The following is a 24745-nucleotide window of genomic DNA, read 5'->3' on the forward strand; positions in this document are numbered from 1 at the left end:
TATACCATGGATACTTTTATTTTGTACCACGAATACTCTTATATTATATTATATTTGTGAGGTTGTGTAAATAATGGTACCACACACCCAAGAGAGGTGAATTAGGTGTTTAAAAAAATTTGTTTAAGCTTCAAAATTTTTTGTTTACTGATAAGGTTTTAGTACAATAAGATAATGAGTATAAAATGATGCTTAAAGAGATTAAAAAAATGAATGATAAATATAAAAATGATATAAGCGATTTATAATAGTTCAACTCAAAACGGTATCATTTGGCCAAGGGCCACCCCAGCTAGATTATTCAAGCTCATTTTCTCGGCTCACGCCAGTCTCATTTTGGCCTCTCTTTTACAACATCATTACAGTCGCGTCTGGGTTTTCCCGCGTTCACCTCAGATCTCATCCTCATTAATGGCGGATCCCATCCACATTAATGAGGGTTTCGTAGACACCTTGCCACGGGATGGCCGTCCTCGCCGACGTCGGCTATTCCATCCCATTATCTGTATACGTACAGGGGGGACAGAAAGGCATGTCCTGGGATATATATCAGTTAGCTCTTTTGAGAGCCAAGGTATGTTTTTCTTGATCCACAAACAAATACCTTGCACATTTTTTACTGGCTTGCTCCCTGACTTGGGCATCGGAGTACTTTGTAGGGAAGGGCCGGCGAGTCGAGACGTTGAACCAAGCATCATGTTCTCTCCCTCTCGAATCCATCATACCAGAACGGGCCAACGAATCATCGTCGACCAATTCCGAACGTCAACAAAAATAATATCAAAGAGTAATATCAAAACGCAAAACAATAATCTTTCCCTTTTTTATGATAACAAAGCTTATCAACGCATCAATTTTTCTCCCTTTTCTATCATGATTCAAAAAGAATTTAAAAGAAATGACACCTTTTAAAAGAAAAAAACAACAAATACTACCAAAACTCTCTCTTAATATAACTTGTCCTTAAAAATACAAACAACCAAATATTAGTGGTTAAGAGATAAATAAGGCAATGTAATCATTTTGATTCTATGACTGAGATGAGTTTTGAATGTTATCAATGCCTCAAATCAAATACCTAACATATTTTTCCCCCAAAACCATGTCTCTCTCTCACTGTCCACACTTGCTGTCTCTCTCTCTCATAGACCCACCCACTTCCTTTCTGTTCTTCTTCCCGCCTAACACTCACTGTCTCTCTCTCTTTAGTGCGTGGGACACACATGTTTCCCACTCTCACTTTCCCTTCTTTATTTTCCAGTGCAACGCGCGTTCTTCTCTCCCTTTTAATTCCAGTATGTTGTGCGTGCGCGAGGGAGATCCAAAATTTCCAATGAAGTGCGTTGGGCGCATTGGATTATTCGGAAAGTCATTGCTGCCTCTGCGTGTTCCTGATTTTCCAGCGCCTCACTGTTCCGTCTCCTTCCTTCCTTTGTTCCGAGAATACATATATATGTGATATATATTTTGCAGCAAGCTAGTGCATCAAGCTCTTCCTTTCTCTCGATTTATTATATATATTTGATATATATATATATATATTTGTAAGGTGAGGCAGTGCATGCGTGGGCGGGGCAGGTTTCGTTTTCTTCTCCGTTCATTAATTTTTTGTGTGGCAAAAGAAAATCTATATAATAAAGCAAGAGACACATTTTATATGAATGGTTGAGATTAATTTTGAACATCTATCAATGACTGATATACATTTAAGTTCCCGCCCAACACTCACTGCCTCTCTCTCTCCCTCTCTCATTCTCTCTCTTACTTCCTCTCTATTCTTCTTCCCGCCCAACACTCACTACCTCTCTCTCTACCTCTCTCTTTCTCTCTCTCACAAACCCACCCGAATACATATATACACACAAACACAGATATATATATATATAATATATATATGCACATAGAAAAATAGAGGAAGAGGGCGGCCATGGCTGCCCAGGGCCCGAGCCCTAGCATTCAGCATCCCCGAACCTCACGATTCAGGGATGCTAGCCATCCTCGAACTGCGCGATTCTAGGGTGCCATCCTAGGCATCCCCAAACCCCACGATTCTGGGGTGTCGTCCGAGGAAGCTATGGCCGCGGACAGACATGGTCGTCCCTCTTCTTGCATACATCTATATAATAAAACACAACTGTTTTTGAAATGTCTCAAATGTGTAGACATTTTAATGGCTAAGATTTATTTTGAACATTTTAATGGCTGAGATCAAACATTTTCCCGCCCAACGCAGCATCTCAAAGTCTCTCTCCCTCTGTTTTTCTCTCTCCCTCCCACCCACCCATCCATCCCCGTCTCCAACCCCCCCTCTCTCTCTCTCCCTCCCTCCCACCCACCCACCCATCCCCGTCTCCGGTCTGCATTCTTCCGAATAATTTCTGACGGCGAGAAGCTCGCTGTCTGTAACCTTCCATTAAATCTTCTCCAAGAATCTTATGCTGGCAGCACTCCAACCCCACCATCTCTCATCTATATATATATCACACACACATATATATATATATGTTCGGCGGGAATACTGTAAAAGGAGAATGGAAGCTGAGAGAAGAAGATCGCGGAAATACTGATCGGCGCACCTGGAAGAACAGAAGAAGAGGAGAAAAAGAAGAAGACGCACAAGAGCAAGGGTTGAATCGGAGAAGAAATGCCCAGCGCACGCGGTAAAGAAGAAATCGGAAGTAACCCATTAGCATGAAGGAAGCCATTAGCATTCAATTCAAAATTGAAATGAATAAAATGGCTGAAGTCCGCACTGTCCTTTCTCTTTTATTTCTTTTATTAATTTATAATATATCTATGCATATTGCACGGCAGGCATGGACGGCAAAATGGCTGAAGTCCGCACCATTCTTTCTCTTTTATTTCATTTATTAATTTATAATATATCTATACATATTGCACGGCAGGCATGGACGTGGCCCTCCAGGCATGTCTCCTCATTTGCAATCTGTCTCCAATTTCATGTAGCCCATTTGTCCCACTTTTTCTTTCATTTCTTTTACCATAATATATAATATAATATTAATATCATATTATATATATAGAAAAATTTGACAGCGCGCTAACACCCACTGTCAATTAATTAATTAATTATTATCTAGATATTAAGACAAATTTTTTTTAAAATATATAAAATGTATGGGAGAGATATTTTAATTGATGAGATAAATTTTAAATATATATCAATGATTGAGATTGACGGAGATGAATGAAGTTCCTACCCACTCACTCCCTCACTCACTGCCCCTTCTTTCTTTCTCTCTCTTTGTGTTATACCATATCTCCCACTCTTTCACTCTTTCTCGACGGTAGATGGAAATGAGGGTCGACGACGGGTGGAGACGGCCTACAAGTGCAACGACGGTGAGGGAAGGTAGGAGGGACAACGGTGGGTGAGGGACTGACGGGTGTGATGGTGGTGAGGAAGGGCATGAGGGACAACGGCGAGTGGGGGGGCCAGCGGGTGCAACGATGGTGGGTGGGGGGAGGCGTTGCAAGCGGCAGGTAAAGGGGTGATGTGGTCTAAGAGATGGTGGGGGGTGACGATCGTTTGTGGTTGATAGAAGGGGCGATCGAGCGAGGCAGTGCAAACGGTAGAGAGAGGGGCACAACGGACGGTGCTCGCAACAGAGGGCGACAGACGGCAAAAGGCAGTGCAAGTGGTAGAGGGAAGGGCACGACAGACGGTGCTTGAAGTAAGGGGCGACGGACAGCAAACACTACTCGCAGCGGTGGGAGATGGCTGCTGTTAGAGGCCTTTGAAGCCCCCGACCAGCGACTGTCGGGGATTCCAAATTTATTTAAATTTTTATTTTTTAAAAAACTTAATTTAAAAAAAAATAATATACAAGGTCGGGGACTCTTTTTCAATTTTTTAAATTTTAATTTTATTAAAATTTAATTTTTAATACTTAATTTTTAAGTATTCTAAATATCAACAGTGTAAGTTTTTGAAAGTTTTTAAATAAAAAAAAACACCAACAGTGTAAATTTTAATATATAAGAATTTGACATTTAGAATTTAAATGATTCAATTCCAAAAGAAATAAAAAATCTCTTTTTTAAATCATTGATGATCAAATATTATTTTTAGTGTAAAATTTTATTCAAATAATGATATCAAAGTAGAAAGCTTAATTTGAAATTTAATATTTTTATGTTGAATCTTTGATACTTAAAGAAATATAAAATTGGTTAATCTATTCTATTGAATTACTTAATGATACAAAAATTCAAAAAGGATTCATTTATTTTTTTAATTATATTTTTATTTTATTAATTCTATTTTTTATTTTAGGCACAATAAAATCTTTTTTAAATTAAAATAAAATAAAAACCAAAGAGTTCTCGACCATGCATAATCAAGAAACCCAAGGTTCAGGAATACAAGGGTTCTCGACTACTCACGATCGGGAACCCAAGGCTCTTCGACCCCGAACCAGGGTTCCCTCCCCCCTCAATTGATGGTCGCACGCTAGTGGCAGCTGATATATATTGTTTGATATTTAATTTTTAATTTAATTTGTTCAAATTATAGAACATTTACTAATATGGTTTATTATATAGATTTAGTAAATTTTTTTATTATAAAATATTAACAAGTATACAATAACTTTAATTTCTGTTGTTTAGTTTACAATTTCTTTTACTTGCTCTTATATTTTGATTTGCAAAATTAGTGAACATTATAAATCTTATATGTTTGTTTTTTATTTGAGTTTTGTAGAGCGTTTAATACAAATAAAATTATTACAACATAATAAGGATAAATTATAACTATATTTTAATCTTAATATTATTTACATCATGCCTTTAGGGCACTTATTGTTTTTTAAATATATATCAATAACTGAGATGAATTTTAAATATATATCAATGGTTGGCGGCGGCTGATATGTATTGTTTGATATTTAATTTTAATTTAATTTATTCAAATTTAGAGCACTGTGTTTTATTATATAGATTTAGTAATGTTTTTATTATAAAACCTTAATAAGTATATAATAACTTTAATTTTTGTTTTTTTGTTCAGTATTTACAATTTTTTTTGCAATATTTAATTTTAATATTATTTACATCGTGCCTTCTCTCTCACTGCCCCTCTTTCTCTCTCAGACCCACCCACCCATGCTGACAGTGGGAGGGGCAACCTGCGGGGGGTGACAACAGGCGGTGCGAACGGCGGGGGGTTGAAAGGTGAGGGTGAAAGGCTGGGGGGCGATGGCAGAGAGAGGGGTGCGAATTGGGGGGGCGATTAATAGCCAATGATGCTAGCGGTAGTGACGGGGTGAGGGGGGGCGATGGTGGTGCTCTCTGCGGTGGTGGGGATGAGGCGGTGCGAGCATAGAGGAAGGGGCGACAAGCCGGTTCTTGCGGCGGTGGCGGGGCGAGGGGACCGACGGTCAGCGAATGGTGCTCTTTGGGCGGTGGGTTGTTTTAGACAGAGTGTGTGTGTGGGGAGAGAGAGAGAGAGAGAGAGAGAATGGGGGATGGCAGAGGAGATGAAGAGACAAGCACAATGGCGAATCTGGTCCGGTGGTGCAACGACGGGGAGCCGACGAGTGGGGGCGACCAACAGGACGGGTGCGAATCGGGAGCGGCGATGGTGGGGCAACAGCAGACGACATTGCTCTTTGAGGTGGAGGGGTATGAATCTGAGTTCGGTGCTTGATTATTTTGCGTTCAAATTCAATGTTTGATTTTTTTTAGTTGCACCGTGCTTTTAGACACGGGTTATCTCTAATATATATATATATATATATGTATAAGGGTGTGAGGGAATTCAATATAAATCTATATAATAAGGCAATATATTATAATATATATTTATTATATATTATATATAAATATATACTTGAGGAAAAAGAAAATAATTTGAGAGTAAACTGACATTTCCAATTCTAAAGTTAGGTGAATTTGCAATATTGAAAGAGATTAATGTAACAAATGGTGTTTAAGTGGAGAAAGAGAGACATTGGTGTTATGTGCAAAAAGATTTTAGACATTTAATTAATCAACAAATAGTGAATAGAAAGAAAACTATATTAGTAACTTTAAGGGTGCGTTTGATTGTAAGGGTAGAATTTGATTAAAAAGAAAATAAATTCTAGAGAATTGAATTGCAGGGAAAATGAATTCCTGAAAATTGGAAGTTTAAACTGTTTAATCGGTATAATTTTTTACTTGAAAAATGATATTATTTTCCATCTTTTGATGTTTGATTGGTAATATTTTTCATAGAATTTAGTCATTTTTCTAGCATTTCGTGTTTGATAGGCATTATTTTGCATGAAAAATGACACATTTTTCATGGAATTCAATAATAAAAATGTATTAAAAAATACTGAATCGTATTAAAAAAATCAAAATAATAACTTATTTTAGATTAACTAAATCATTTTTCCAATCAAATCAAATCATAAAATTAAAAATTTTTTGTTTTCCAAATTTACTAATTTTTGCGTGAATTTTTACACAATCACACACACAGACATGTACACAAAATCACACACAGACAGAGACACAATCATACATACACACATACACATATATACACATCCTTGCACACAGACATATATATACATATTTTTGGAAAGCTCTCTCCCCGCTTACCCACTGGCCGCTGACCCACTTGCTCACCCTCTCTCTCATTGTCTTCTTCTTCTCTCTCTCTCTCTCGCTTGCCCTCTCTCTTGTTCGCTCTTTGTCCCTTTCTCGCTTTCAGTTGAAAGGGATAAAGACGGGAGCACAATAGGCACTATTTTCCAATTGCCTAGAAAATCAAAGCTCCTCCCCCAAGGAAAATGGTTTACATGATTTGAAGGAAAAAACGATCACGTGACAAGAAATTGAAAAATGAGTTGCCTGGAAAATTTTGGTTGTCAAACACTACACAAGTGGAAATTTAGGTGGAAAAAATGCCTTTTCCCAAGAAATAAATGGCTATCAAACAAGGCCTAAGTTAAGTGAGAAATCGTATCAAAAATGGAAATATATTTCTCAATTTAGATAAAATAAATACAAACATCTAATAAATTTGTTTCTTACATAGGAAAACAATAATGAAAGATTAAATATATATATTTTTCCCAAGAATATAGATAAAACAAAGATACATCCCAAACTTTTTCATTCTATACTTTGGGAGTAGTATTTTAAGTGAGAACAGTTGAAATAAGGGAGTCTACACTTTTACCAGTAAAGTGTGACATATGAAGCACGGAAATGGCTCGGAGGCGTCGTTTTGGCATTTTCGAACCGTTTCTTGTTTCGGAAACACGAAGACGTCCCTAAACACTTTGGGAGTAATATTTTAAGTGAGAATATTTGAAATGGGGGAGTCTACACTTCTACCAGTAAAGTGTGACATAAGAAACAGGGAAACGACTCGGAGGCGTCGTTTTGGTATTTTTGAACCGTTTCTCGTTTCAGAAACGCGAAGACGGCTCGAAACTGTTTTCTGGCCGTTTTTGTAAATTGCGAAATGTTCCGGGGCGGTTTCGCAATTTATAGAAAAATGTGGGAAACGTGTTTCACATTAGAAACGCGTTTCCAGTGACCACGATTGTAACGCCCCGTTTTTCGAGCACATTATAACTCAAAACAATTCTAGGATAATTTTTTTTTTTTATATTAACTATTGCTAAATCATATCATTGCTCTTATACATCCCAAAATTTTCATTCATTTATCTCCAAGGAGAATTATCATAAATATTAAATGTGGAAACTAGAATCGAACCTAATATCATAACGTTAATAAAAAATCGGCTCTCACATCACGAGAACATAAATTTCTCAACATGATTTAATCATAAGTTTTCAGCTAACATTAACCCTAAATAGGGTTTTACATCATCATTTCTCAAACATTTAGAATTCGAAGTAGCAGAACTTAAATACATGAACAACATAACATACGTTCAACTGATCATACAACTCATCATGCACTTTGCTAAGTGCCATTACATTCCTCATTCATCCTCGTTTCTGCTACTATCTTCATCTGGAACATTTGAATATTTTAGGGGCAAAGCCCAAGTTAGATGATCAATTATCTAAGTAAGGATACAAAACATTTAATGCTCATGTATGTATGCAATGCACATAACATCATAACTCTCATGTTTGGGTCGACTGTACCTTAAGATTACCCACCATTTTTTCAGTCTCCCTACCAAACCGAGATGTATGGGTGCACCCTTGGCAAAGTAATGGAGCCAGTACCTAATCCCAAACCCATGCAACGTATGACTGTGAATCTCATCATTCTCATATGCATACTTTGTCATCAATACATGTAAATGCAATCCACATGACATGTTCACATCAAGGTATGATAACATGATGAAAATATTTACATAAAATTAGGTTTTGGTAGAACCACTTACAAGCCATTTTTATAAATTAAATCCAGTTGAATAGTATCACTTACCTTACAAAAAGACAACTTTGCCCCTAACATAATTTTGCCTCAAAATTCGCGTCGGACTTCCAATCATACTCAATTATGAACCTTAACGTATCCTGTGCATCATAATTACTTAAGAAAATTAGATTTATAATTTTCTCTAATTTTCTTAATTTCTCTCATTTTCTTCTATTATTTCCTCCAGATTATGAAATAAATAGTTTCTCATAAAATTTTCTCAATTTCTGTTCACAATAATTCCTAAAACAATATTCCTAAGCCCCATAAATTTGCTCATAATTTTCAGAATCCATATTCTATTTATTTCTCATTTTCTCTTTGATTTTCAAGCATCTATTGCCTAAAAAATTCATAATAAATACCAATCATGCATTTCTCTTCCAATTTCGTCATCAAAAATTCTAAAATATCATTCTCATATTTTTGAAATTTTTCAAGAAATTTTTGAAGATAACTCTGATGTTTTACATTTGATATAATTTTGATGATGAAAAACAATTGTATTTTGATGATGAAATAAAGTTATGAGATTTCAATGTTAAAGAATTTTATGATTCAAAATATTCTTTTTCATGTTATCATTTATCGTTTCAGTTTTTATAAAAAGAATAGTCGACTATGTGTTTATGTTCTGTTGACTATGTTTGTGGATAGTCGACTATGTGGTTTAGTGCTATCGACTATGTCTGAAAATAGTCGACTATGCTGATTTGATCTGTTAACTATTTAAGGCTTTTGTCGACTATTTTTGTATCTGTCGACTATCAAGTAAGGATAGTCGACTATGACTTTTCATCTGTCGACTATTTTTGTTCATAAAATTCAAAATTTTCTTCACATTTTTGCGATAGTCGACTATGCATATGTATCTGTCGACTATGTGTTTTTGTCTATCGACTATGTTTTGTTTTATTTGTAAAAATAGTCAACTATGCATTTTCTTCTGTCGACTATGTGTTTTGCAGAAAGCTTCCAACGGCTAGTTTTTCAATCCCAACGGTCACAAACGGCTACATTTCTCTTCAATCTTTTGGGAAGCCTATAAATACAAGTCATGGATGATCAAGAGAAGACTAATGGATGGGAACGAGTTGATCTAAAGAGTTCAAATTATTTTTACTCGAGCTTATAATATTTGCGCCTTCACTGTTATATTTTCTCTCTTCAAGGCTTTGATCCTCACTTGTATTTATTTACTTCAAGCCTTGTATCATTTTTTAGAGACATTGTAACTAAGAGATTTATCTCTTAGATCCTCTCTTTGTTATACTTGTTGTATTTCCTAGCTTGTGTAGCTAGAGGGCCTAGTTGGTTTAAGTAGGAGGTTGTATTTCCTAGCTTGTGTAGCTAGAGAGTCTACTTGTGTAAGTAGGAGGTTTTAGTGAATTGGTTTAAAATTCTTAGTGGGAGCTAAGGTAGTGGATTAGGCTTGGTTTAAGCCGAACCACTATAAATTCTTTGTGTCATTCATCCTTCCTGCTTTTACATTCATTGAGCTTTATATTTGTCATTTCATATGTTTAATGTTTTAAATCACTAAAACCTCAATTGGGTCAAAAAGATTTCAAGTCCTATCAAGATTTTTAAAATAGCCAATTCACCCCCCTCTTAGTGTGTGCCATAGCACCTCCCGTTCTAACAAACTCACCTTCTCGCGGAGCGATTCGATATTCTTTTATATTGCGACGAAGTCTCGATTTGCACATCCAATAATGCCTTCTACCACAAATTTTCACACAAACTACTAAACCCAACCTATAGGATTTTTCTAGGATTTTTTTTGATATTTTTCTCTCTCTCCCTCTATTTTTTTTTCTCTTTTTCAAATCTCTTTCTCACTCTCAAGTTTCATCTATTTATAGGAGGTTGAATTAAGCTTAACATAATTGTAGTAACCCACTGTCTTTAATTATTTTGTCACCTTTCTTAATTATTTTTCACTAAATCTCACTAAAAATCTTTAATTATTTATCAACACCTTACTTTGTCTCTCACATTTCTCAATTATTTCATCCATTATTTTTTATTATTTATCCACACCTTACTTTGTCTCCCATATTTCTCAATTATTTCACTTATCAATTTTAATTATTTTATCATCTTTCTTAATTATTTTTCACTAAATCTCACTCATAATCTTTAATTATTTGTCCACACCCTACTTTGTCTCCAATATTTCTTAATTATTTAACTCATTATCCTTGATTATTTGTTCACACCTTAATTTTTCTTCCACATTTCTCAATTATTTCACCCATCATCTTTAATTATTTTGTCATCTTTCTTAATTATTTTTTACTAAATCTCACTCATAATCTTTAATTATTTGTCCACACCCTATTTTGTCTCCAACATTTCTTAATTATTTCACTCATTATTTTTGATTATTTGTCCACACCTTAATTTGTCTCTCACATTTCTCAATTATTTCACCCACCATCTTTAATTATTTTATCATCTTTCTTAATTATTTTTCACTAAATCTCACTCGTAATCTTTAATTATTTGTCCACACTCTACTTTGTCTCTAACATTTCTCAATTATTTCACTCACTATCTTTAATTATTTTGTCAGCTTAATTATTTTTCACTAAATCTTCTTCTAAATAGATTATTCTTTTATTTAATTCATTAATTTTAAACCTATTTTCTTAGCATACTAATTAGCCTATTTTCTTAGCCTTTTATTTTTTTCAACTTAGCCCACTAACTCTAAACCCATTTACTTAGTCTTTATTTTTTCAATTTAACCCACTAACTCTAAGCCCATTTACTTAGTCTTTATTTTTTCAATTTAGCCCACTAATTCTAAGCCTATTTATTTAATCTTTATTTTTCCAACTTAACCACTAATTCTAAGCCCATTAATTTTTTTTCAATTATAATCTCTAATTGATGTTAAAAATAAAAATTAATTATTATTATTCTCAAAATACTAGGATATTACAACGATCACATACAGCAGGTCACCTGCAGCAAGGAAGACAATGGTCACTGGCGGTGGTCAGCGGCGAGGCGAGATATAAAGTGTGCGGCAATGGTCGGCGGTGAGGCGAGAGATGGTGTATGGCGGCGGCGAGGGTGAGAGGTGAGTGACGGTGGCAGAAACGTGTCGACTATGAGAGAAGCAAGGGTGAGGGCAAGAGACTCGTCGATGGCGAGAGAGGCGAGTGACAGTGGTAGAGCTAGATGCGTTGACTGTGAGAGAGGTGAGATCGAAGGCGAGGGTGAGGGCAAGAGACTCGTCGATGGCGAGAGAGGCAACAATGATGGCAAAGACGCGTCGATTGTGAGAGATGCGAGATCGACGGCAAGGGTGAGGACAACAGACGCATTGACGGCGAGAGAGGCGACGTCAGTGGCAGACAGAGGAAGCGGCGGTAGTCGGCCATTGACGGTAAGTGGCGTGGGTCTCTCTCAGGGCAGAGAAAAGCAATTCTAGGGTTTACAAAATTATAACTTAATATTATTTATAGAATATAAATTATAAATTAATTTCACATACACCTCTATATTTTTTAAAATTACAGTTTACCCCACGTTTTCGTTTCCTAACTTTTTTTAAAAATACCGTTTTTGTATTTCCATTTCTGTGCAATATAGAGTGTGACAGCGAAGTGGGGATAGGGCATGTGGGGTTTTAGTTGGCGCCGTCTATGGGAACCCTTCGAGGGCACTGCCCATCACCCCCCCGCCGCTGCATTAGGGGGGCCAGGGGGCTGATTGGCCCCTGGGCATGAATCCTACATCAGGTCGCCCAGAGGGCGACCACTGAGGGGCTCATAAGTGCGATGGGGCTCCTGGCCGTTTAAGGGCAAAAGCTAAGAATTGACCTACATCTGTGGGCCCCATGATGATGACACAATATGTGTAATACCCTAAGAGCCCAGAAAATGGCAGTATACATTGAGAATAAGTAAGAAAGGAAACAATACCAGTTGAATACCTTTTGAGCTGAATGCAGCCAAGGAACTCCCAAGTTAAGCGTGTTTGACCTGAGGAAATCCAAGGATAGGTGACCCCCTTGGGAAGTTCGCGTAGGCCCATCAGGGTAAGTTGTGCCGGACCTTCCTATCGCTCAATACAGGGTGTTACAAAAATGTGTGTCAACAAAGTGTGACAGCGGAGTGGGGAGGGGATATGTAGGGGTTTAGTTGTTTAATGATGAGAGGCGTTGATTTTTGTTACATATCATATATATTTATTATATATTATATATTATATATAAATATATCTATATAATAAGGCAAGATGATTTTTGAAAATATTTCAAATGTATCAGAGATACATTTAGTTTCAATGGCTAAGAGGAATTTCAGTGTATATGAATGGTTGAGATGAATTTGGTTTCTCGTCTACTCTTACTGCCCTCTATCTACCTTCTTTTTCTCTCTCTCACAAACCCACCCACCCATTCCCTCACTCCCTGTCTCTTTCTTTCTCCCCCTCTCTCACTAAGGTTGACAATAGTTCGGTTTTGTTTCGGTTTTTGCCGAAACCATATAACCAAACCAAACTTAAACTACTAAAATCAAAACCAAACCATTACCCATTAGTTTTAAAAATTAAAAAACATAACCAAACTATTCAATTTCGGTTCGGTTTCAGTTTTAATCATGATTTTTTTAGTCTGATCCATACCAACAAACAAAGACAAACTCTTGCAAATAGCATTCATAAAAATTTTTGATAACTCTATAACAAATAAAGACAAACTCTAATAAAGTTAACTTTTTCTTGCATAAAGTTACAAATTAACTTCAAACTTATTAGATATAATTATTTGATTGATAAAAATAAAATAATTTAAGATTAGGTTTGTAATACCCCATGTTTGTATAAAGTTGCCACGTAATTTTAATGAGTTTAGAATATCAAAAAATTGGCTTGATAGTAGTTATAAGTACTGAATCAACTGCAAGGAATGCCTCGGAGTGAAATTGTCTAAAGAAAATAATATGGTTTCAATAAGCGTTCCGAGATAGGATTTATGGTATCGAAAGAAATTGGATCAACAACAGTTTCGGTACAGCTAAAATGCAGCTGCCATTTAGGGCTGCAAAACCGAATCATTGTAGGAGGCTCTCGAAAAATTAACGGAATCCTAGGGGGGCTCCGATTTTGCGTAAGGATCAACCATTCAGTAGTTTCGAGATAAATTGTCAGCCCGGTGAGGATACTGGGGCAAAATCGTCATTTTTAACTAAACTTCAAGTTATTAATTTTGTGTTTTCGGTATCGTAATGCCAATTAATTCAGTGTTTGAGGATATTATTGCAATTAGGAAATTATTCCAATAAATTTAGGGTTAAAATGGAATTTAAAAATATAATTTTTATAATATAATATATATAATTATATATATATAATGTATTTATGTGGGCGTCCGTGGAGGCCATGCCCTGCACATCGCCTCTGCAATCTCAACTCTGCAAAATTAAGATTTGCACGTAATGAGGGATGGCTCGAGGAGTGGCCAGGCAGTCAGGGGAGGCCGAGCGTTTCCTATAAATAGGGGATCATTTGAAGAGCAAATGCAAGAAAGGAATGGAAAGGAAGAAGGCAGCCACGAATGGAAGCCTATTGCCGAGAGTTGCAGCAAGATGAAAGGCGAATGCAGCGACCAAGCAACTAGGTGATCGAGGGAGAAGCATGGAGGTGATGCTGGAGGCCCGAGATAGCTGCAACGATAGCCGAAAGCAACCGAGGTGGGCTGCAATAGCCATGGTCGCAAGCTCCCAGCAAAACCGAACGGGGTAGCGGCGACCATCAAGCGAAGCAGCGACGTCCAGCAAGGTGAGGCAGCTCGGGAGGCTCATTGGAGGCTAGAGTGTCGGCCAGAGTGACCAAAAGGCGGCCAAAGCCGGTCGCACAGCATCGGCGACCATGACCGCAAGCTGCTGGAACAAGGTAGCAGCATGGCGGGAGCGGCAGTGGCCGGGAAGGCCAGTGGCAGGCGGTGAGGGCGGCGGTAGGCCGGAAGTAACGCGGGCGGTGGCGGCCGCATGGCTGGTTCGTTGCAGGCGCGGGAAGAGGGAGAGAAAGAAAAAGAAGAAGAAGAGGAAAAGAAAAGAAAAAGAAAGGAAAAAAAAAAAGAAAAGGAAAAATAGAAAAAAGAAATCCCCAAAATTCCTACAAAATAGGAAATTATATTCGGTAATATTCTAGAGATTTTGGCTAGAAAAACGGCCCGAGCACGCGTTTCAAAGATATGACACGCATACCGAGTAAGTCGAAGAGACTAAGTCAAGGTAAGTAAAATTCTCTAGAAATTTTCAGAAATTCAAGAATATTATTTTATGAATTGTCGTAGTGAAATATTTGAGAAAATATTTTAGAAATATTTAGTTTGGATTTATTGAGGAAAATTAGGAAGAAATAGAAAGAAAATTAAAGAAAATGCCAGAAATTATGGAAAAATAGGTTTTAATATTTATTTAAATAATTATGGTGGTTAGGATGCTTTGAGGCTTAAGTTGAAGTGACTTGTCAAAATTTTGAGATTGACACGTAAATCGAGGCAATGCACGAGGCAAGACACAGATATCGGGGTAGCCCGATAAGTTTGAGAAAGTGGTACTTTCCAATTAAAGTTAGTTTTATGGAAAATGCTTGGTTTGTAAGTGAATTATGTTCATCGAAAATGTTTTCATCATATTGACATACTCTGATATGTACCCATCACGTAGACTGCATACATGACATGACTATGAAATGCATAAATACACGTTGATATCATTGATCACTCGCATTAAGGCCGTAGGGAGTACGAACTGGCATCACTGCTTTACCAAGAGTGCACCCATACACCCCGGCTTCGAAAGAGGTGTCCGCAAAAATGGTAGGTAGCATGAGGGGTGTAGTTGACACCTACAAGGAAAGACATTGCATTCATGCACAAAATATGTTTTCAGTACTTTTACTTAGATGATTCATCATCTAACTTGGGATTTGCCCCTGGAATATTCAAACGTTCCAGATGGAGATTGTAGCAGATAAAATGATGAATGAGACATGAAATGACACTTAACAGAGTGTATGATAAATGAAATGTATGTAACGTAGCCCTTGTATTTAAGTTCTGCTACTTTAGATTCTGAACGTTTTGAGGAATGTTGAAGATGTAATAATTTATTTATGACTAATGTTAAAATATCAGGTTTCGATCTTTGTTTCCGCATTTGATATGTATAATGATTCCCTTTCGAGATAAATAAATGGGAATTCTGGGACGATTTCGAAGAATGATGTGGTGTAGCATTAGTGTTTGAAAGAAAAAAATTTATTGTCCTGAAATTGTCCCAAGTTATAACGCGCCCGGGAAAGCGGGGCATTACAAGATTTTATTTTTATTTGTTAATTAGTTTATAAATGTTAAATATTTTATATATTTGTAATGCATTAGTTAAAATACTTGTAAAAAAATGCATTAGTCAATATATATATGTTATGTGTATATATAATATATTAAATAAATAAATATATATTATATATATGTATATTCGGTTCGGTTTCGGTTCGGGTTTTGGTTTGGATTTAGTGAAAAACATAACCAAACCATACCCATTGAAACAGTGTTCGGTTTTTCCCCAAACCAAACCATTACCCAGTCAAATGATTTTTAACCGCATTGACTGGTTTGATTTCGATTCGGTTCTCCACGGTTTCGGTTGCAATTGCCATCCTTATCTCTCACAGACCCACCCATCCACACCATCGCCAGCCCCTTTGTCACCCCTCCCTTTGCCCTTCGCTGCACCTCATCTCGACACATTATCACTAGCGCTCGACCCATTACCCTCACTCACTGTCTCTCTCTCTCTCCCTCTCTATTTCTCTCTCACACAAACCCACCCACCCACCCACAATGGCCAACCCTCTTTCTCTCATAGATCCACCCACCCACCCACAATAGCCAAATATATAGATATATATACAGAGAACAAGTAGTGGGCGAGAGAATCGGGGAGAGAGAGATTGAGAGAAAAATTGAGACCTAGAGAGAGTTGAAGGCCGAACGGTGACCAATGACCAACGATAGAGCCTGAAGTAGTGGACGACAAGCTGGGCTCGCGGTGGAGAGCTGATGCAGCGGTTGGGTGAGGTGGTTGGAGGCGCGACAACGTCCTGAAACCGCGATGGTGGTCGAATGCAGCGGGGAAGGCCGGAGGCAGCTAGCGTGGGTGGTTCGGCTGTGCGTTTAGGAGAAGTAGGAGTAAGAAGAAGATGGGAAGGAGAAAAGAAAATAAGGAAAGAAAAGAAAATATAAAATATGAAAAAAGAAAGGAGAAAATTAAGGGAAATGGCATTATTGATGGGTGAGTTTTGGTGCAAGAAATGCAGCCAAAGAGGTGACGCGGGTATGAGCATTTGTTGGGTTTTTCCTCTAGATTGGTTGATGTAAAATAATTATTTTTGAATTATTTACATTATGTGGGATAATGTAGAATAAGTATTGATTTGGTTGGATTAAACCATTGGTTGGTGTTGTTTGTAAATTATTGATGGGTGAGTTTTGCGGGTCGGGCCCCTTCCCATTGTTTTTTTTTATTTTTATTTTTATTTCTTATTAAAATATTTTTAGATAAAATATTTTTGAAAAATATTTTTATATAAAATATTTGAAGTTAAAAACATTAATAGAAAGTAAAAATATTTTTAGATAAAATTACCTTAATCGATATTTAAAATTAGAAATATTACACTAATAATTTGTATCTATTTACGTATGTTTGTTAATAAGATAAAATTACAATTATAATTTGTGTCTACTCGACCACTGTAAAATAAAGAGTATTATAGACTATGAATTTTTTTTTTAATTTTTCTTAAAGAGTATCATTCTAAATATTCTAATTTTAAAAGCATTTAATACTTAATTTTTAAGTATTCTAAACACCAACAGTGTAAGTTTTAATGTATAAGAATTTGATATGGATGATTCAATTTCAAAAGAAATAAAAATCTCCTTTTTAAATCATTCATGATCAAATGTTGTTTTTAATATAAAACTTTATTCAAATAATGATATCAAAGTATAAACCTTAATTCGAAATTTAATATTTTTATCTTTAGGTGTTGAATTTTTGATATTTAAAAAAATGTGAAATTGGTTTATCTATCATATTAAGTTACTTAAAGATGCTAATATTAAAAAAGAATTTATTTATTTTTTTTAATTCTATTTTTTATTTTAGGTAAAATATTTTTTTAAATTAAAATAATATAAAAATCAAAGAATTCTTGACCACGTATGGTCAGGGAACGCAAGGTTCAAGAACACAAGGGTTCCCCGCCACTCACGGTCAAGAACCCAAGGTTCTCCGACCCCAAATCGGGGTCCCCCGGTTGATGGCCTCGGCCATGGCGGTCGGCGATGGCTGATATGTATTGTTTTATATTTAATTTTTAATTTAATTTGTTCAAATTGTAGAGCACTTACTGATATGGTTTATTAATTTAATTTAATTTTTTTATTATAAAACGTTAACAAGTATACAATAATTTTTATTTTTATTTTTTGTTCAGTGTTTTTAATATTTTTTTTACCTACTCTTATATTTTGATTTGTAATATTATATGTTTATTTCTTATTTAAGTTTTGTAGAGCATTTAATACAAACAAAATTATTACAACATAATATGTTTAAATTATAACTGTATTTTAATTTTAATATTATTTATATACCTGTATACAAGGTATACGCCAATTTATAGATAAAACAAGACAACCAATCAAGATGATATTCTTAACAATAAGTGTTCAATACATAAGTCACAAGAGCAATACATAAAAAAACACAACCATCAAAGAGCAAAAATATACAATGTGCAAAATGTGTGAACATATAATCGAGCAAGCATCTAAGACTCGACATATAAGCAACTAAGAGTTGGGCGATGGTTGTTGAGAAGAGAATGATTCAGATAGACAAGTCAACTCAAGTCAAGCAATCAGATGTCAAATATATAGAAATAATTTTATTTTTCTTTCTTTTCAATAAGACTTAGTTGCAAAGGTGCTTTATTCTCTTTCTTGGTTCTTTCAATTTTTTGTCATTTTTTTAGGAGTAATTAAAAAGCATTAGAGCATCTCCAAAATAGTAGTTTGCACCAAATTTTTCAACACCACCAAATTTGTGTTCACTCTCCAACGTGCTAAAACCAATTTGGTACAAAACGTATCTTTAAAGAATATTTTATAAATAATTATTTAATTAATATTAATTAATTTATTTAACTTAACATAATATTAATAAAAATAATTAGTCACATCTTATAAAAAATTAATAATTACTCTCATAAATTTTTTATTTTTTTTATAAAATATGTTATTCTAATTAATTTTCCAACTAATTTTTTAATAAATTATTTTCACCTAACTTTTATCAAACTAATTGTTTATCCATCTCATTATTTCAACTAATATTTTAAATCAAACAAATTATTTTTCCCATAAATATTTTTTTCACTTAATATTTCAACTAATTTTCCCATAAATGTTTTTTTAACATGGTATTTATAAAATATATTAAATATTTTAAAATATATTCAATATTATACTCATTTTATAGATCTTAATAAAATATTTCCATCGCTATATATTTTTTATAACAATTTAATTTATATTTTAATTATTAATCAAATTATACAAATATAATAAAAATAATAAAGAATATAAATGGAATAATTTGTTTTGAAGTTATAGCAAAAGAGGCAAAATTGAAAATAAAATTAAAAAGTAAATTTGATGTTATGCTATTCACTCAATACCAAATTTGGTGATTAGAGTTTGTGCCTAACACTGGTCACCAATTTGGTACTCCATTAAAGATGCTTTTAATACTTAATTTTTTTCTGCAAAAGAAATTACTTTAATTAATTAAGAAGCTGCGCTTCATATGAAAAATATTATTACTCGTATTCGGCATAATATTTGTTTGATGTAAATAAAATAAAAAAATATTTATTTAATGCAAATAAAATAAGAGGGGGCGTAAGCCTGGACGTGAACCCCACCCCTCCACCCCACATGCCTGCGTCGGACAAACCGGCCCAATGTAGGTAGAAGTACAAATTTGCACTTCCCATTCCCAAATACTAAAATTAAACCAGCAACTTCACTGAATCCCAAAATGGTAGGAGCAGGAATCAGCCTCAGATGTCAAAAGTATAGATATAGGCGCTTCCATTAATTAATTAATAATGGAAGACGAGATAGACTGGGGAGGATGTACCATTAATTAATTAATAATGGCGCACTCACTTCCAGTCACAAACGCGCTTTATTCTCTTTCTCGGTTCTTTCAATTTTCTGTCATTTTCTTAAAGCGTAATTAAAGAGCATTAATTCTTAATTCCTCCGTAAGAGAGATTACCTTAATTAATTAAGAAGCTAAACTTCACATACATCCCAAAATCAACTTCTCTGAATCCCAAAATGGTAGGAACAGGAATCAGCCCCGCTGCCATTGTTAGCCATCACAAAGCTTTTAGAGCAGTGTTAGATTGGAAGAAAGATTCACTTCAAGTCCTCCGCGACTACTTGATGAGGCGGCAACGCGGCGGTCTGGCTCATGTCGACGTGCACGGCAACACGATTCTCCATTTTCTGGCCATCGACGGCAATGCATCGGCTTTCAAACAACTCTTTGAAGACGGCCTGTTGACCAGCGAAATGCTGAAGAACGGGAATTTGAGAGGCGACACGACCTTGCACGAAGCCGCGAGGTTTGGGCGATGCAATGTCGTAGAAATCATGTTGGAGAAGGATGCAGGCTTGGCTTTGGAACGCAATAGTTTGGGCGAGACGCCGCTTTACGTTGCCGTTGCTTCAGGGAAGAAAGATGTGTTCGATTTCATGAAGGGGAAACTAAACAAGGACAACGTAACGACAACGAGAAATGACGGCTGCACTCTCCTTCACGCCGCCGTCATCGGAGAATATTATAGTAAGTGTCATCTTCTTACCACTCAAGTTGTAGCTTTAGCACTAGATTCCAAAAAGTATAATTTTACTTGGGGTTTGTCTTCTCATGTTGAGCAGGACTAGCATTGGAGATAGTGAAATCATTTCCATATCTTGCTCAAGCACAAGACGAGAAAGGATTAACTGCATTGAATCTGCTAGCCAGCAAACCTCTTTCCTTTAAAAGCGGGTCAGCGTATTCATTCCTAAATCTCGGAAGTAAATCTTACATCCCGGCACAAGTTATTTGCTGTTTAATCTATCTTTGTGAGTATTAATCTACGCTGATGGACATGCGTTGCTTTCTAATTATGTATAGTTTTGTTTTCTTTTTCATTAGTTATATATATGTTTTGTCTGCGGATTTCGTTTTTTTATGTTTTGTACCTTGACCACAGGCATTCCACCAATGGATAAGAGAACAAAGCCCAGTGCAGATGCGGAAAACCCTCCTCAAAATCAATCGGATATCCCACAACCAAAAACGTCTTTGTGGCTAACCAAACTAACATCGGGTATTTGCTTTACTTAGTCAACTTTATTTTGGTTTTGTTGTCATGTAACAGTATATATGTAAATTCTCTGCAGAGCTTTATAGATTCACTTCTATTTGTAGAAGATTTGCTGAGAGAGAATTTTTCTTTGATTGAAAACCGTAAGAACAACTCTACCAAATAGACTTTTTATTTGGTTAAAAGAGAGAATTTATTCTATACTTCTAAATCCTTCTTAATGTGAACATTACACCCATAAACTTATATTTTTTGAGACTTTTTATTACACGAAAAATCTGTAAGACTTTGAGTGTCTTGTTTACTTAACGTTTTGAGTATATTTTGTAATGTATTCAAACATAGACCTCTTTGTATTATAAAAGTTATTTTAAGATATCCAATGCACACATCTCAAAGCCATACATTTAGCATTATCGACATATTTTTAATTGAAGTGAATCGTACTGATTTTTACACCAACATTAACCAACTTTATTCAAACATCCAAAGCATTAACTTAGAGCAGAACCGTGGTGAGTTGTATGTTTGTGCGCCTTTAATCGAAGGAACATGGGATTAAAAATTATCTCAAAATATATGAAAAAAAAACTTGAATGGTCCCAAATATCAATAAATTACGAAATAATTTTTGATCGAGGACCAAAAAATCGTTTACTTGCCGTTGGATGTATCTTCTTGCCTTCAAGAGAGTTAATTGCTCATTCTTCTTTGCTTAATGTAGGTCTCATCTTAATTTATTTTCTTAATCTACTCTTATACTTTATTTTTTGGATCAACTCTTTACTCTCACACTGTTAAGTCTATTGTTCTTGCAGGGTACAGAAGAGTGCTTAGAGGTTGGTTGTTCTAGCTTAATTTTTTCCTTTTACTTAAGATTACTCACCAAGAAACCTTTTCGTTTTCCTTTTTTTGTTGGTTTTTTTTTTTGAAGAATTTATGTTCACAATGTTAATTCCTTGAATCTTTGATTTCTTGTTTGTGTAGTTTCCAATTTGCTTAGAGGAGTAGATGATATAAAGCAAAAGCACGCATTGGCAGTATTGCTAGCCAAAAGATTTATTGGAGATGAAGAAGATTGGAGCCGTTACGCTTACGGTGAAAGTACAATGGAACCATGTAAAGATCATGGGAAAATGAATGACTCAGTTTCTCCACAACGGCCTAATTTGGATTCTACAATTGATTCACCCAAAAATAATAGAATGAAAAATCCGCTATTTCAGGCGGTAGAAAACAGCATTGAAGAGTTGGTAGAGGAAATACTAGAAAAATTCCCAGATGCAGCCTATACAGTGGACAAGAATGGAAAGAACATACTGCATATAGCAGTGGAGAAGAAAGATAAAAGACTATATGACTACTTGAAGACAAAAGTTCGCAAGGATGTTATGCTAACAGCAATTGACAACCAGGGAAACACCATTCTGCATCTTGCAACAAAACGAGGAAGGTGTCCTAGAATTGTTCTTGGACATATGAACCAGATGGCATGGGACGTATGCTGGTTTAAGGTTCCTAGCTAAGAAATTATTTTCTTGAATACATGCAATGTGATTCAATCAACGACTATTACATTACTTAGCTAAATGATGTGCTTACTTTATATTTTGATAGTCAACTATGTAGAATTCAAAGGAAAAAAAAACCCATTGAGTTGCTAACTATTTTCTTTCTTTGGCAGTGGATATGGTATGATTCTCCCCCTAATTTCCAATACCACCGCAACATTGATGGGAAGACGGCATTTGAACTGTTTCAAGAAAATCATGTCAGCTTAAGAGAAAACGCTGAGAAGGCACTCAAAGATATGAACAATGGGTTGATGTTGGTTGCTACTCTTATTGGCACTGTCAACTATGCAACATTGTTTACCATCCCCGGAGGTTTTGTTGACGATAACAATAGTGCAAGTTTTGGTCGTCCAAAGTTTTTTAGCACCAAAAAAGAAGATCAAGTTTTGTCATTCTTGTGGTACACTGGGGTAGCTCTATTTAGCGCTCTAATTGCTTTGACTGAAATGCTTTTGATTCAGTTGTCGAGGTTTACCAATGACGACTTCTTCATGACCTTGCCAGTGAGATACCTTGTTTCTCTGGCTGCTCTATTTGTCTCCACCATCTTCACAATTGCAGCTTGTGCTGAGACCTACGTTATCATCGAAATAAATGTCAACCCATACAAAGCAATGTGGCCAGCCATAGGTTTCCTAATCTTTATTTCAGTGGATGTAGTGTACCGGACCTTTCATTATCTGTATTTTGCTTTTTGTTGTTCTGTTTCATTTGCTGGCCGAGAAGTAGCATACATCTAAGCCTTTTCATTTTCTTATTCATTATACTAAATTCTATCTTCCAATTGCATCATTGTTGATGGGCCTTTGAGTTTTATCTTGGATAGCGTTAATTTCTTGAAAAATCATTGCACTTTTTTTTATAATTTTTAATTGCTTTTACTGAATGGTGTGAGAGATCTCTTAATTAAGACCGACCTTCAATTGGTATTTGCTTCCGTAGGACAAACCCAAAACCGTCATTTCCAAGTTTTGGGTTGTTGATGTGAGAATCTTTTAATCCATTTGAGAAGACAGAAATTTTGAACCGCACATTCATGTTGCTTGTTCGTTCAGTATCCGGAACATGGTATTAGATGAATGAAGTAGGAAACCTAACGGGGTGAGTCCATCTAACAACACAGGCAGAGTTTAAATTTTTTTATAATGGAATATAAATAACAAGGACTGTCTGAACAAAAGAGGGAGTGTATAATTAACACGATACTGGTGGTGTTTGGATCTGACAACACTCGGGCCCAAACCGCAGTATTATCCATTTCCATATGGTTCTCCTCTCTGGCACTTTTCACTCCTCGTATTCTTTACTTGGAAGTTGTAACATTGGCACCGGCTTTATTCTCCTCCTTAACTCCATTCGATCGGTTCCGTCCTCCGTTAAGCACACACCCCTAATTAAAGACAGTTCTCCGAATCCATCTGTATAGACGGCTCAAATGGCAGCCTCAAGAACCAGCTCCACCGCCGTCGACGCCATCGTAGCCACCACGACGCTTTCAGAGCATTGTTAAATCGAAGGAAAGATCATTTACCTCAAGTCCTCGTCGACTACTTGAGGCGCCCGCAAGGGGGCCATCTGGGGCACATGGACGTCGACGGCAACACAGTTCTCCATTTTCTGGCCATCGACGGTGATGAATCCGCCTTCAAAGAACTCTCCGAAGAGGGCCTGATAACGAGCGAACTGCTGAGGAAAGGAAACATCAGGGGCAACACGGCGCTGCACGAAGCCGCCAGGTTTGGGCACCTCAGTGTCGTCAAAATCATGTTGGAGAAGGAAGAAGGCTTGGCTTTGGCACGCAACAATTTGGGCGAGACGCTGCTTTACGTTGCCGTTGCAGCCGGGAAGAAAGATGTGTATGATTTTGTGAAGCAGAAACTAGTAGGCAAGGACAACGATGTCACGAGGAGAAACAACGGCAGCTCTCTGCTTCTCCCCGCCGCCGTGGTTGCAGAATATTATGGTAAGATAATAAAAATTTAATTAAGTGGTTAATCATTTGTTTTGAAGAATAGTTGTGTGATCAAACAATTAAGAATGAAAATGAATTGAAGACCCATCTTAATAATAAGAACAAATTAAGATGAGGTGGGGTTGTGGATATGGATTGGAGATCTGGCTTTGGAGATAGTGGAATCGTTTCCGCATCTTGTAGGAGCGCACGATGAGAAAGGAATAACTGCATTGAATGTGCTAGCCAGCAAGCCGCTTTCCTTCAAAAGTGGGTCCGCGTATTCGTTTATAAATCTTTGTGAGTATTC

At 36.1% G+C, this 24745-nt stretch overlaps 1 protein-coding gene and 1 long non-coding RNA gene across 2 annotated transcripts in view; both read left to right on the plus strand.

Annotated features, from left to right (window-relative positions):
* The window catches only part of LOC127790193 (uncharacterized), a 69011-nt gene extending 48196 nt beyond the window's left edge, over positions 1-20815 (plus strand). The window contains exons 2-3 of the mRNA XM_052319492.1: positions 20477-20588; positions 20797-20815. Of these exons, the coding sequence (XP_052175452.1) occupies positions 20477-20588; positions 20797-20815 (131 nt within the window). The remainder of the gene's footprint in view (positions 1-20476; positions 20589-20796) is intronic.
* A 4-nt stretch (positions 20816-20819) lies between these two features.
* On the plus strand, positions 20820-22084 carry LOC127790709 (uncharacterized). Its single transcript, XR_008020809.1, has 3 exons — positions 20820-20913; positions 21729-21749; positions 21898-22084. It is a non-coding gene; the product is annotated as an uncharacterized LOC127790709 (long non-coding RNA).
* The last annotated feature ends 2661 nt before the right edge of the window (positions 22085-24745 follow it).

The sequence above is a fragment of the Diospyros lotus genome, chromosome 14 (genome assembly GCF_014633365.1).
Source record: "Diospyros lotus cultivar Yz01 chromosome 14, ASM1463336v1, whole genome shotgun sequence".
Lineage (NCBI taxonomy): Eukaryota > Viridiplantae > Streptophyta > Magnoliopsida > Ericales > Ebenaceae > Diospyros > Diospyros lotus.